General features: G+C 37.1%; 1 protein-coding gene across 1 annotated transcript in view; it reads right to left on the reverse strand.

The window, feature by feature from the left end:
- The window catches only part of ZNF804A (zinc finger protein 804A), a 266,901-nt gene extending 252,528 nt beyond the window's left edge, over window positions 1–14,373 (reverse strand). The window contains exon 1 of the mRNA XM_006726976.2: window positions 14,220–14,373. Within this exon, the coding sequence (XP_006727039.2) occupies window positions 14,220–14,330 (111 nt within the window). The 5' untranslated portion in view covers window positions 14,331–14,373. The remainder of the gene's footprint in view (window positions 1–14,219) is intronic.
- Between the last annotated feature and the right edge of the window lie 563 nt (window positions 14,374–14,936).

Here is a 14,936-nt window from a genome sequence, read left to right on the forward strand (position 1 = left end):
CCCTTATGTTATTTACTCCTTACAATAATCCTGTTCACAGGTACCCATCTTAAAGCATTTCAGCAGTAATTACATATTATTTATATAATGTATTTAAGATAACATCTGGTATATAGCAGGGACCAAATGAATTGCAATTTTGTTATTTATAGATAAAAAACAGAAACTAAGAGAGGATAAATGGTTGGCCCAAGTTACATGGCCAGAATTCAAACCTAAGTCTAGTTGCAGAGGCTGAGCACCTTTCACCGTAGAAAATTAGGAAGGGGAATGAGGAGAAGCAAAGGAGGGAGCGGAACCCTGTCAAAAACTCTCTAGATATAAAACCCAGTAAAATACTCATGTCCCTGAAAAAAAAAATTGCCAATTCCACAGTTGTCCTAATTCTAGTCAGGTTTCTCAGCTAAAAATAACCAAAATTAACTCATTAAATGAAGCATAAAATACACTTACTGGAAGAGTGTTAGGTAGCTGACAGATTCAAAGGTGACCTTGTTGAATGAGGCTTGTGGAGGAACCAAAACTGGCAATGCTTGGGCAAAATTCTGCCGCTAAAATAGTCAGCTTGGACCAACGCAGCTGGCTCGTCAGCCCCAGGAACTTTCCACTGACAAGGCTTGGCTCATACATGACCATTGGTCGCTCACTGTGGCCCCTTCTCCTCTTCACTCTACTGCGGCTGCCTCAGATGACCTCCAAGTGGTCATCCTGACTCTGAATATTTGTATTTGTATATTTGTGCCTTTTCATCATCCTGCCTCTGAATATCCCTTCTTCCATCATGCAGCTAAATTCAGACTGCCAAAAGGTGGGGAAAAGAATAACTATCTTCCTTTCATCATTGGATATCACAGGGCTTAGTGTTTGGTTGAAAAAAATAACCAAGTATTATATTAATGACCTCATGCATGCATAGCATTCTTTCAGGAATCTACAAATCCTAAAATAATGCAGAACTTCAGGTAGGATAGAGAATGGGAAATCTTTTCAGACTGATTCCTGTCACTGTGGAGGTTCCTATATTTAACGGATGCTCATATACATTATCATCCAGAGAGTGAAAGGCAGTGCCATTATTAAGCATTCCAGGACAACAACCTTAACTGGGATTACCCCAGGCAAACCTAGATGTACCATCATCCAAGTATTTAAACTGATATACCTTTGTATATTAGCTTACGTTCCTAACTGTCTAAGAATAATGATCTTTCTTTACCATTCTTTCTCCTCCCACCCTTCCTTGCTCCCTCCTCCGTTTCTCCCTCCCTTCTCTCTATTTCTTTTTAATTCTTAGGATTGTGGTCATCCAGTGGAACCTTGGCCATTGAGTTACTTCAGATTTCCCAGAATATTAGCACTCTTATTTTCAGACATCTGATATTATAACCAGGGGCTGAGGTTGGGGGGAGGTGGAGTTCTTAATCACTTTTCAAATAAATAATTTTTTGATTTCTGGATCTGGCCAAAACTGTTAGCAGAATACTTCCTGAGAAACAAACATGTAGTCAGGCTGAAATTGGAATAACAATATCCTCTCTGCTTTTCTAGACTATGATGGGGGTGTAGCAAGGGGGGGGGTTGAGAGAGAGGGAGAGAGAGAATGATTTTGCTATGTGTGTGCATGTCTATTTTGCCTGTGTCCATGAATAGATACCATACTTATTTTATGTAGGGTGCTGAGAGAAAAGAGAAAAGAATCTCTCACATAACCTATAGTTTCAATAGTTGATAGGATTTTTAATGAGTCAAAATAGTTGGCATGTTTAGTGCCTGGAAGGTAAATAATTACTGATTATAGCATATGTGAATTGAATTGATACAGTATTTTAATTAGAGCAATTTAACATTATAAGTAAACGATATCCTTGGTTTCCAATTTTTTCCCAATTTTTTTCTTACATCATCAAATTATGTTTAGAACTATGTTAGGCACTGTAAAAGAGGAGCAAATTGTTTTCTTCTTATTATTACTACTACTACTATTATTCATTTCAAAACCCTTTACCATGGAATGATATGGTAATAGATTATCTTAAATGTGGCTCTCCAATACAGCAATATGTAATATGCTAAATCCGAAATTTTATTACTATCAGTCTACCTGAAAAATAGCCTCCTGAGTTTTTGAGTAGCAGCATGTATCATAGTATCAACTCCTTTAAGTCCTGATCCATAAAAAGTGTATCTGTCATGTTGCATCAATAATTTCACAGTGATTAGTAACAAATAGAACAGTGTGTGTTTATGCAATCTGCACATTTTCTCTAAGAAATGTAATCCCAATTTGTATGGAGGAAATTCCATTAAATTTTAATAAAACTGGGCAATTTGATTCTCAGACATTTTTCAACTATTTTTCTGTAATGTGAGCTATGGCAATCATGCAATAGAGTTTTATTTCGCAATTTGTCCTTTATTTCATGTTTTAGCTATCCTTGTGTTAACAAATAATGGTCATCGCAGTCTGTCTTTATTTTGCTTAATAATGTAGTCCCTGAAAATGTGCATCAAATTTTAATTATAAATTAACTATGTCATTAAAATAAATTAGGCATTAAGATTCATAAAACTACTTGGTTGAAGATACTTAGAAGAACCCGGAACCATCAACTTCAGTAATGAAAAAGGACACAATTACAGCCAAGAATGATAGTCTAGTAAGGTATACTTGGACACCAACTCCACGTCAGTTCCATTTTGCTATATACGTCACATGTGACTAAGGCAGAAAATAATTACATGGTGAAATATACAAATAAAGTATACAGCAAATACATCTTAGGTATGTCGCATGTCCATACTGACTGGTCAGTGAAACTTTAAAGTGACTTTTAATTAATAACACTGTAATAACTATATTTGACAAATCTATTAATCCATGAGTATTTACTATAGCTGTCTATGTAAGAGCAAGACGAAATGTTATGCCGCCCCCTAGTGTATTAATTTTGTAACACCAGAACAGCAGTGATACAAGACCTTGCAAGGGAATCAGCTATGGAAATCATTATTGAAGAGAGTTAAAAGAAATCCTAAGTTTCCCTAAAGAGCCAGCTTTATGAGTCAAAAGGATGCCTGATATCTGAAGATTTTCATAAGATTTTAATTTATCTCCTAGACTATTCAAGGCCCAACCCATACTTAAGGAAGGAGACTTTATGAATCTTGGGATGGGAATAAGTGTGCAAGAGGTGTCATGAGCAAACCGAGAAAAAAAGGAAAGACTGATATTGTTCAATACCAAAAGTGTCCAAATTATGTATATTTATATATTGAATTGAATGAGTGAGATTCTAATACAGATCTGAATGTTCCAGTACGAAATACTGTCGATAGTTACCAACATTTATTTAAAGTTTATTATATGTCAAACCTGTGTGAATTACTTTTCATTTGATCTGCAACGTGTTTTCTAGGTACGTATTTTTATCCACCCCATTAAACATAATATAACTGATAGAGAGGTGAACCTGACCAAGGCCATAAAGCCTTGACTAGTTGTGGTAGACTTCTCTGGTATCATCAATTATCTCTTTTTCTTACTAACATAACACTGATTTTATTGGGATTAGTGGTGTGCCCAGTTTAATTAATCGTGTTTTTAAAAAATCATGTTTTCATCCTTCCCATACTTAATAGTGGTTCTGTGCACAGCTCCATCAAAAGAGAGGTAAGCAAACTGTTGGGTAAGACTTCTTAAAAAAAAGAACATTCAATTTTTTGTCCTTCCTCCTTTACTCATTGTTGCTGTAGATTAGAATGTAGATGTGATGGCTGGAACAGTAACCACTTTAGAACTGTAGAAAAAATACAAATAAAATCAAAGTCTTTGGCTTTGACCTTATTAAGCCACTCAATGTCAAAAAAGATCTACTTGCATATTTCTATTATATAAAAAATTAAAAGAAAAATATTTAGGTACAGAGCTGATATTTGGGGTTTGGTTACAAACAGCTCCACTCACTACATCCTGACACCGAGGTATATCCAGAATTTGAGCTCAGATACATCTGGTTATAAAGTGTTTGTGCTTTCAATCGCTATTTAAATATGACAGTGAGTATTTTGATGAAGATATGCTAAGCTGGATGCAAGGCATAATCCTGGAGTGAAAGCAGCTATTATCTTCCCCTAGCATAAAGGTACTTTGTCTCATTTCAGAAAGGAGAGGTGATATCAAGTTTTGAAAGGTAACCTTACAATATTTCCACTGACATTCCCTTGGAGGCTACTGGACTATGTCACTTGAAATGTTTTCATTAAATAAAGAGAGAATCCATATTTTATCCCATCTTTCTGTCCTTGACCAGTTGTAGGAAAAATAATTCAGTACAAATATCTCATCATTAAACCCATTCCTTCTCTGCAACTGGTTTTACTCCCTTCCCAACAATTTGTTGCCCAAAACTCTCCTGCTTTCCATAATCCATCTAAGGTGCTTGACAACTCCTGAGCTCCAGACCTGTTCCAAAGTCTCTCCAAATTTGCTTGCACTACATCGAATTCTATAGGTGTCTCCTATCTGAAGGACACAAACAAGGCAATTTGGATGGGTTAACCTTTGAATTATTGTAAATACTTTAACTATTTTTATTTATTCTTATTATTTTCTTAAATTCTGAGAGAGAGAGTGTGAGCAGGGGTGGAGGGGTGGGGAGAGCTAGAGGAAGAGGGAGAGAGAGAATCCTAAACAGTCTCCACACTCTGCGCAGAGCCTGAAGCAGGGCTCTATCTCACCACCCTGAAATCACGACCTGAGCTGAAACCCAGAGTTGGATGCTTAACTGACTGAGCCGACCAGGCGCCTCTGAATTACTGTTAATACTTTAAATCTCCAGTGGCTGAATATGGGAGGAAATCTATGCAGTAGGACTAACCATGCCCCTCTGCCATAACCCTTCAGCAGACTCAGGAAAAGCTCTGAGGCTCAGACGAGGGCCATGCATAACTCAGTCTCACAGAAGGAGTCAAAGGTGAGCCCAAGAACTCTGAGTGCTCGCCACAGAACCCCTACCTCTCTGTCAGCCTCCACCACTCCACTGCTGCCACGACCTGCACTGGGATTATCAAAACCAATTTTATCCTATCCTCTATCCTCAACGCCATCAGTCCCACAAGAAGCCCAGAATTTCCAAATTCTTCATTCTCTGGACTTTAATCTCCATGTGATTCTGGTATGTCCTCTTTTATGATACAATTCTCTGTATTTCCACATGTCCTAAAACACTTGGACTATACATTCTTGAACTCTGAAATGTCTAATGTCAATGAAATCTCTATAGCTTTAGACTTTGCATTGAAGTTTCTCTTCACCTTTTTGTTCCAAATGAACTGTCTCTCTTGGAAAAATTCCCCTGTATCTCTCTCAAGAGATGGGTAGATGTTTTATCTCCCCAAATCCTCACATTAATGTGCCAGTGCAGGACACATGTCTTCCTTGTTCCACCTTGATAATTATTGACCATTCTCCCTCCCTCCTTCATCCTGAACAGTCCCCAGCTTTGGATCTCATTTCCTTGAAATCATCCTCACTGATGGCCTTGCCTCCCGCCTATTCGCAACCATCCATTCACTTGTCATATCTGAGAAAGAAAAAAGCAGTCCTTGGGAACTGTCACCAAGGAGCTTATCTGGATCTAAGAGTAAAGTGCGGTTTTCTCTTATCAAATATGAAGAGTTTCACAGCCCACTAACATCAGACAAGGTTGTCTATGAGCATGAAGGAACAGAAAAAAAACAAGACCACTCCGCAATCATCTTTGAGGACAGACAAAAGCAAAAATGCAGTTTTTGTTACCAGACATCCCCATCTGCCAGCCAACATGAGCAAAAAGTGCCTTTTTTTTTTTTTTTAACAACTACACCTTTACCCCCACTCTATTCTTGGCCTCCTAGATAAGAAGTACTGATGGGGCGCCTGGGTGGCTCAGTCGTTAAGCGTCTGCCTTCGGCTCAGGTCATGATCCCAGGGTCCTGGGATCAAGCCCCGCATCGGGCTACCTGTTCCGCGGGAAGCCTGCTTCTCCCTCTCACACTCCCTTTCCTTGTGTTCCCTCTCTCGCTGTCTCTCTCTCTGTCAAATAAATAAATAAAATCTTAAAAAAAAAAAAAAAAGAAGTACTGAGATAACCAACTATAGAATTGAATAAAGAGTGGTTTTATTCATAAAATCACTTTACCCAATCTCAAATCCTATAAAATGAGTCCTTATTCCCACTTCATGAGATGCACCATGGTTCCCTATGGTGTGCAGTTTACCTTGTTTCAACGAGCACCAGTGTGTCCAACTTGGTTCAACTAGAGTTGTGTTTCAGTTGATTTTGGCTGGTGGGCATTGACAACATTCTGTATATTTTTATGGAAACATTTTTGTTTTGTAAAACTTAAGTCCTTCATTTTACATAGCCACCCTTTAAAGACTATTTTCTTAAATTTAAACTACCAAATTATACACTCTTGATATTGCTTAAAATATTTTCTCATTTGAAGATAGCCTGACTTTCTTCAAATACAGTAAATGCATGTGTGACTATCTCTTGGAGCTGAACAGATAAGAATAGTATATTTTACATAGTTATAAAAGTTTTTGTGGGGAGGTAAGAGGATTGATGGAAGATAGATTGCAATCCAGGCAAAGATTTAAAAGAAAGTTATAATTTTTTTATAAAGTAACAGAAACATTCCACAATAAGGTCAATCAATTTTAAACTAAAGAGTTTAATAATGTCAGGTTCACCTATTTCCAATTAAGTCCAAATACGATTTATAGTTCAAATATTGGGTCATCTTATTATAAAAGAGATACAATAAACTGATCTTCAGTATATCAGTCATGGCTCTCCAGATAAACAGAACTATTAGGAGAGATAGATGATAGATAGATGATAGATAGATAGATAGATAGATAGATAGATAGATAGACAGATAGCCAGACAGAAGGCAGATAGATAGATAGATTTATATGTTAGGAAATTAGGAATTGACTATGTGATTGTGGGTTTGTGGGGCATCTGTAGAACAGGTCAGGAGGCTAGAAATTCAAGGCAGGATTTGATGAGTCTTCAGACAGAATTTCTTCTTCTCCAGGATACCTCAGTTTTTGCTCTAAAAGCCTTTCAATTTATTGCATGAGACCCATACACATTGATTTAGGGTAAACTCTTCTATTTAAAGTCAGTGGATTGTAGACATTGACCACATCTACAAGATACCTTCACAGAAACAAGACTAGTGTTTGATTAAAATATGGGCTACTATGCTGGTTGACAACAAAAAGCTAGCTATGAAACACAGCAAAGCTCATTTTTCTAAAGTTATTTAAGAAAAAAATGTTTTCTCTTAATTTGAATATGGCATTGTCATCATAAGCCTTGAATTCATTTAAGGTTCTTACATCTAGAAAAGTATGTAACTTTCCTCTAATGGCGTCACACCATTATGAAAAAGTACTACATCAGGTAACAGATTTTGCTTACTTTGGCAACTAGGATTAAGTTTTAATTATTTATTACCCATTTTATCTTACACTGTGATAAAAAGTGTACTGTAATACATTTATAAAATTAATGAGGGCGCCTGGGTGGCTCAGTCATTAGGCCTTCGGCTCAGGTCATGATCCCAGGGTCCTGGGACCGAGTCCCGCATCGGGCTCCCTGCTCAGCGGGGAGTCTGCTTCTCCTTCTCCCTCTGTCTACCACTCTGCCTACTTGTGCTCTCTCTGTCAAATAAATAAATAAAATCTTTAAAAAAATTAATGAAAACTTGCTAGTTGAAAACACCATCATAATATAGTATATGTGGTAAACATTTCCTCAGAGCCAAAGAATAATTTAGAATGACATAAAACAGATCAAATGGTTTCAGCTACAATTTTTAGAAAGAAAAATTAAGAAAATTATATTTCTTATTTTTTGTAGTTAGCAATATAAAAAGTGATATACAAAATTTCTTCATGAATATTGGCTGCAGTACACCATAGATTAAAATTGCTATCTTGGGGCGCCTGGGTGGCTCAGTTGGTTAAGCGACTGCCTTCGGCTCAGGTCATGATCCTGGAGTCCCGGGGTCGAGTCCCGCATCGGGCTCCCTGCTCGGCGGGGAGTCTGCTTCTCCCTCTGACCCTCCCCCCTCTCATGTGCTCTCTCTCATTCTCTCTCTCTCAAATAAATAAATAAAATCTTTAAAAAAAAAAAAAAAAAAAAAGGGTTTCCTCCTGGGATGCCTGGATGGCTCAGTCGGTTAAGCGACTGCTTTCGGCTCAGGTCATGATCCTGGAGTCCCAGGATCGAGTCCCGCATCGGGCTCCCTGCTCGGCGGGGAGTCTGCTTCTCCCTCTGACCCTCCCCCTCTCATGCTCTCTCTATCTCATTCTCTCTCTCAAATAAATAAATAAAATCTTTAAAAAAAAGAATTGCTATCTTTTTCTCTTTCTGGAAGGATTACTCAAACTCCTAATATACAGCCATTGCCTAAAATAGTAATATCTCAATTAAACAGGGTCACTGGAGGAAATTATTTCAACACTGAATTATCATTACAATAATAAAATATTATTTCCCCTGTGCATAATACTTTCAAAACTATTTTCCAAATATGTTACATTAACTAAACATATTTATTGAAAGTATAAATTAAAGAATAAAATTATATTCGATATTAATTTTTAAAAGGACCCAAACCAAGAAATTACCAAAAATACCTGTAGCCTGAGCAAAAGTTTGCAATTTTAAAATGTATCACCCTCAAATCACACACTTCTTTATTATGATAGTATTCCTAGAGTTATGATCTAGAGAACAGTTTTAAGCAGTTCAACCAAAATATGGGAAACAGATACTATACAAATATGAATATGCCAAAACTTTTTTGAAGACTATTGTCCATCGAAAAGTTGGTACAACGAAGGGCACATGCAGAATGGTGAAAATATTTCTGTCTCCCTATATGTAAAATTTGGTTCACAGACTCTAAGGTGGGAAATTCCAGTACCTTCACTGGTCAAGAAGGTAATGTAAATAAGTGCAAAACCTAAATAACCATAAAGAGCAGTGTAGACAGCAGCAAACTGCAAAGTGCATTCTTCTTTGAATGGTGTTTAAAGCCAAATATTTTAAAACACAGTGCACACTAAACAAACTACTTCTGCAGCCCTGAATTGGACCCTGAATACAACCATATGAAGCTTTGGACTAGGTGGTCCCCAAAGCTCTTGCTGATCTGTGTTTTCAGCAAAAATGTAATTACAGTCATCAATAACCTGGTGAGGAACTAGAAGTGATGACAAGATATCATGTCACTATTTGAATTTCAGCTATCAAAAATAATTTAATATTTAACGCACTAACAAAGGTATGTCGGCATTATGGGTATTGCTTGACAACATTTACCTTAAAATATTGCTTACATTTTTTAGTAGGTCATAACATCAATAATTCAATTATAAGTTATTTTCCTTACTTGAAAAATGTGTTCTAAAAATGCACATTTGTAAAGTTTTGCTAGAATAAAAAATAAGTATAGCAAAGTATATATGACACCTTAAGTTCAGAAAAGTGAGACACAAGATGGTCTTTGATACTGAATACAAAATAGTTTAAAAGAAGTTTGGAAGAGTATATAATGGACTGATTATCTGAACAAGTTTATAAAGTGGGAAAGTTTGGGAATATATTAAGATATCACCCTAATCCACCCTCACCCTTAACCTTTCTTGAGGATATTAATCTAACAATGATAATTTTTCATCAGCACTAATTTAACAACTGGTCTCTTTAGTCTTATGCACAATCTTAAATATGACACATAAGTGGGTTTCAATGAGTGGAGAAACCTTTTAAATTACATTCTCTAGAAGATATAGAAATGTGCAAAGAAATGACATGAATAATAATGTTATATTAGATGATGATAATTAGAACAAAAGACCATGTAATGTATTTCAAAGACTCTTAATTTTAGTGAGTTCCTGTATACATAAAGGAAAAAATCCAGAACTTTTTCATTCTTTTCAGAATGAATACATATGAAAACTTCCTGAGTGACAAGAAACCTGCAAACATGTCAAAATATGTGAATATTTTTTCAGCACATTCAAAAATGAACAGGAGTGTACATGAATACATCTTAATGAATAATATTTGACACATAACACCTAGCACAGAGCTTGTGGTGCCCAGAATAGTGCTTTACAATTGCAGCATCTCAATAAACCTAAATGAACTACATAACAAGAATGTTGAAAACTGATTAATAAATCAACATTTCTTTTCTTGTCAACTCTAGAACTTAATATATTGGAAAAGGAGGGCAACCTACAGAAACAGGGCTTAGGCCAGATAGAAATTATTGATGCTTGCATATTGGAAGAGGAGATTTAAAATATATTTGAATTCAAATTATTCTGTGAATCTATTTCTCCTCACCTGAAGGCAAGTGGAAAAACAGAGTGCCTTCATAAAATAAAACACCATATCTTTAATCAGTGTGGATAGTAACACACCAGTTCCTATGGAATCCCTAACTTAGTATCTAAATTATAAAAGAAATATGTCTGGAGTTAGGAAATTGGCATTATAATGTTGACTTACTGTATGACCTCAAAATCACCACTCATTTTTTTTAAATTCCACAGTCAGTAAAATAGACTTAACACTCTTATGAGATATAAAAATGCTGACTAACAAAATGTAATGAACAAATTAGTAATGATTTTTAAAGTTCCAAATGCCATATTAAAAGTGATCAACTGTATTTTTAAATTATGTATTAAAATATAAGTATTTTATACTAAAAGTTTTTAAATATATAATTAGGGCAAAGAAATTTTGTGGCTCAATTGACAAAACATACGTATAACAAAATGTCCTTATCCAATAAACAATTTTATACATAATGGTGATATCTACAGGATAATCTAAGGAAAAAGAATGAGACTATATGGATGGTAAACTTTATTCATTGCCACTAAACCATATGACTTATAAAGACATATTCTGGAGCACTCATTAAATATTAGCTTATCTCTTATTCCATGGACTTAAAGCTGTATCACAGATATGATGCTATTATAACAGAAATCATGACAAGTAGAGTGATCCTTCTCTTTGCTTGTAAGACCCTGCAAAATGAAGATTTGTATATTTTCAGTTAAAATTGTCAAGAGGAATTATTTAAAAGTTCAGAAATAAGGTCAATATTAACAACAAGCTTAATCTTTAAGTATCTTTTTAAAATTGTATGTGTGAGGGACATAATATGACCTATGGAAAGACTGTACAATTTGATAATCTCCTCAGTATAAGTAGTAGGATTACATTCTGGATTTTAGGGCTAAAGCAATTAATCAATGTCACTGAAGCCTGAGGTAACTTTATTCTATAAGTGACTTCTAATTCATGAAAGAATACTATATTACCAGTTATAGGCTATCTTAAATTATTCAATAATTTTTCAAAGATTATAAATAAATCTTTTAAAAATATGACCTAAAAAATGGTAAGAATATCCATTAGTTATCCAGTAACTGAAAATAATTGGAATTTCTTTGGAAAAATCAAAATACCTTTTCCCTGAATGGTTTTAAGTTGTGCTTTCCTGAAATAAGAAAAAATACTTGAAATATTGTTAAAATTCTTTCAGCTTAATACACATATCAAGATGCAAAAATGTGATTATGTTTTTAAAGGTAAAATTCAAAACATGTCAAAATCAAATAGACAAAAAAGTAAAAAGGGTCTCATAATTTTTACCTTATTAAAATGAGATTAAAGAGTAATAACCAAAAATTCTCACTTGAAAATGTTCAAAATGTAGTATATGTACATTTTTAAGATAGTATTAGTGTTTCTTAAGGTTCCTAATTCTGAGAAGTTTCAGGTTCAGTTTCTGATTTTAGCTGATAGTACATTTTAGCTTATACTAAGTTTTCAAAGTATCCTATGTTTTGTGAAGAATACATTATTAGGTAAGTCTAGATAGTTATTTAACTAAAAACATTCATGAATATGTTTAAATCTCTTCTCCTATACATAAAGGCAGGCATAACTCTCACCCTCCTTAATAACAAAATAATCAAAACTCATATAGAGAATAAACGTATGACATATATTATCTTGTAAAGTAATAGTTTCAAATACAGTTGGACCATATATGAAAATCTATGTAACTTTACTCAGTGTAAATCTCTTACACAGGAAATACAAACTTGGGGAGTTTATAAACAATATCTGGAAGAATAAGCTATTAAGTCCCTGTAAGTTCTTTTACTCTAAGTAAAAGAAATATGATAAGAGCTATTTATAACACTTCTTCCTCTAGTTTGTTGCTCCAACATTTGACCATATTTAGGTTTATTCATCTCATTTACTAGCTGCTTTTAACACACATTATAATCCCAAACTTACACTGGCAAATCTAGACTTTAACCTATCTTTTGTCAATATGAGTGATAAAGAACTGATTGACTTCAAACCCACGACAAACAAATCAGCATAAGTAAACTGAACCACTCTTAGAAACCCAAGGTTGATTTAAGAATCAAGATTACCAGAATTTTAACAAGTTCTGGTTTGGCAACTTTTTTTGTTTTTCTATGTACTCTACTATTTTTTTTTTTCTTTTCTTTTACCTACACCATTATTGTAACTATAGAGATCTTGTTCAGTAAGTTTGCCTGTTCCTACAAGTAAAACTTGATTTAAAAAACAAACCAGTGCATGCTTTCTTCAAGTTGAAGAGTCCCCCTGCCAAAATATTTACCTTCCCACACACTTGAGTTCTTTAAGAAAATAATTAGAGCCAAAACAATTTCAGTAATCCCCTTAGCCTTTGCCTATTGCTCTGCATAATACTCCACTAAGAAAGACCACAGAGTAGTATTTTCACTTTCTTTTGTTCAACACCAATCTTATCCACAACAATAAAAGCAACAAACTAACCCTGCTTGTTTGCATCTTAAATAAGCTGAGAGGAGGATTCCAATAGATTCAGAGGAGAAAGAAAAAAAAAATCAAATGTTTATCAGTGCCAGAATTCACTTAAAACTTCAGAAGAGAACTTTTCATTTTTGGAAAACATCACAGCACTTGGTAAAAAATTTATGTAGAATCATATTTTAAAATATGGATTAACTGAGTCTGTCCTTAAACTTCTACTCTATCTACTCAGGCTCAGTAACCACTTCGTAAAAAAAGGTGGGGGGCTCAGACTTTAGTGATACATATATTTGCTTATTACCACCTTACTCTAGCTCTACTCTCTTCGCAGTACTTAACCTTAATGAGCTTTTTCCCTACTTCCTTTTTTTCTTTTTTGAAGTGTACACTTCTCAGGAGTCAGTTCCACAAGGAGGTTTTGTAACTAAGAGGGGATTTGTTAGAAAAAGTAAGAGCTATTACCCTGCACTATCTCAATGCTCAGCACATCCTCTCCCACCAATCAGGAGTGCTCTTTTGACTAGGATGCTGAAAGATGAAGCTCTGTGGTCCAGTGAGAACCTCCCAGCAACTGCATGGGTTCTATTTGTCTAGCATGCTTCCTAGTGGCTCTGATTGTGACATAATGCTCACCCTTCACATTTATCTCTAACCTCTTTTGAATGAATAGCTTAAAGTGGGCGACAAGGGGTTCTGGAGTCACTCAGTTAAGCTTAGTCCTGACAACTTCTCACTAGAGAAGTTTGCTGTCGGTCCTTCAAAAGACAGCCAGAACGCGAACTCCTTCCGAGACCATCACTCAATCCCGCCACTTACTCCGCGCCACCTGTCACATGGCTCCCGCTTCCATCGGAGACACCCACATCCTCATTCACCTTCAGCTTCCAAAGCCAAAATATGTTAGAGGGTCACTTGGGGTTAGGGTGCTTTTATTTTCTTTCTTAAAAAAAAGGTCCTGTTGACACAATTTGCTTCAAAAAAGGAGCCATTGTGGTAATCTCCAGCATTAGGGAGTGAGGTGTTGAGAGTCCAGAGCATTGTCGAAGTGTCAACCAAAACCGTGGATTTGACATATATTACCTTCCCTAAGATTACAGCCTTTTTCTACATCTAATTCTCACCCCACACCCACAAGAAGGATAAATTGATATATTATAAACCAAATTGAAACGCGACACCTCCAAAATTTCACAGTAACCTCAATCCTCCAAATGCCCTCTTAGTGAAGGGGGGGGGGGCAGGAGGAGAAAGAGAGGGAGAGAGAAAGAGAGAAACAGAAGCAATTACCAGAGTTTTGTTCCCGTTCTTGCTGAGAGGGCCCCGGAAAACTCCCTTGATGTTGCGAAAGTGTCCGTTGCTGAGATGCGTGGAGCTGATGACAATGTAGTAACACTCCATGGGGCAGCCGCCGCCTCCTCCACCGCAGCCGCCGCTTCCATGCACCTCGCGCCCGCAGCCGCAGCGCGCCGGAGCCCGGGTAGGGTGGGCTAGGGACCCGCCGCGAGGGCGAAACGCCGCCTCTCTCGCACGCCTTGGGGAGACAGACTCACTACACCCCTCTGCCGAGCGCGCCGAGGCTCCTCCGCCTCCGCATGCTCTCGGCGCTCTCCCTCTCAGTCTCCGTTTCTCTTCTAATTCGCCTTGGGGCGACGCGCCCCGCGGGAGGATCCCGGGCTGGGAGGGGCCGCCCAGGCAGCAGGACTGAGCGGGAGTCAGTGCCGGCGCGGCGGCCGAGCGGAGCCGGGCAGCGGGAGCCGCCCGAGCGGCAGCGGCGGCGGCGGCGGCGGCGGCGGCAGCAGCATCCCCCGCGCTCGGAGCCCGCACTCGGAGTTGCGGCTGCTGGCAGGCATGAGTGTTATTATAGTGAGCGGCGTTGCCGGTCCATTGCACTGAGCCAATGGCAGGGAGCCACTGGGCTGATACTGAGAGCTGTCAGAGGAGTACATCTGTCACCCGCTGCCTTCCCCCGCCCTCCCCCGCCGCCGCCAGGACCCACGGCCGCGA

This window comes from Leptonychotes weddellii, chromosome 3 (assembly GCF_054177405.1).
Source record: "Leptonychotes weddellii isolate Sample4059 chromosome 3, ASM5417740v2, whole genome shotgun sequence".
Taxonomy (NCBI): Eukaryota; Metazoa; Chordata; class Mammalia; order Carnivora; family Phocidae; genus Leptonychotes; species Leptonychotes weddellii.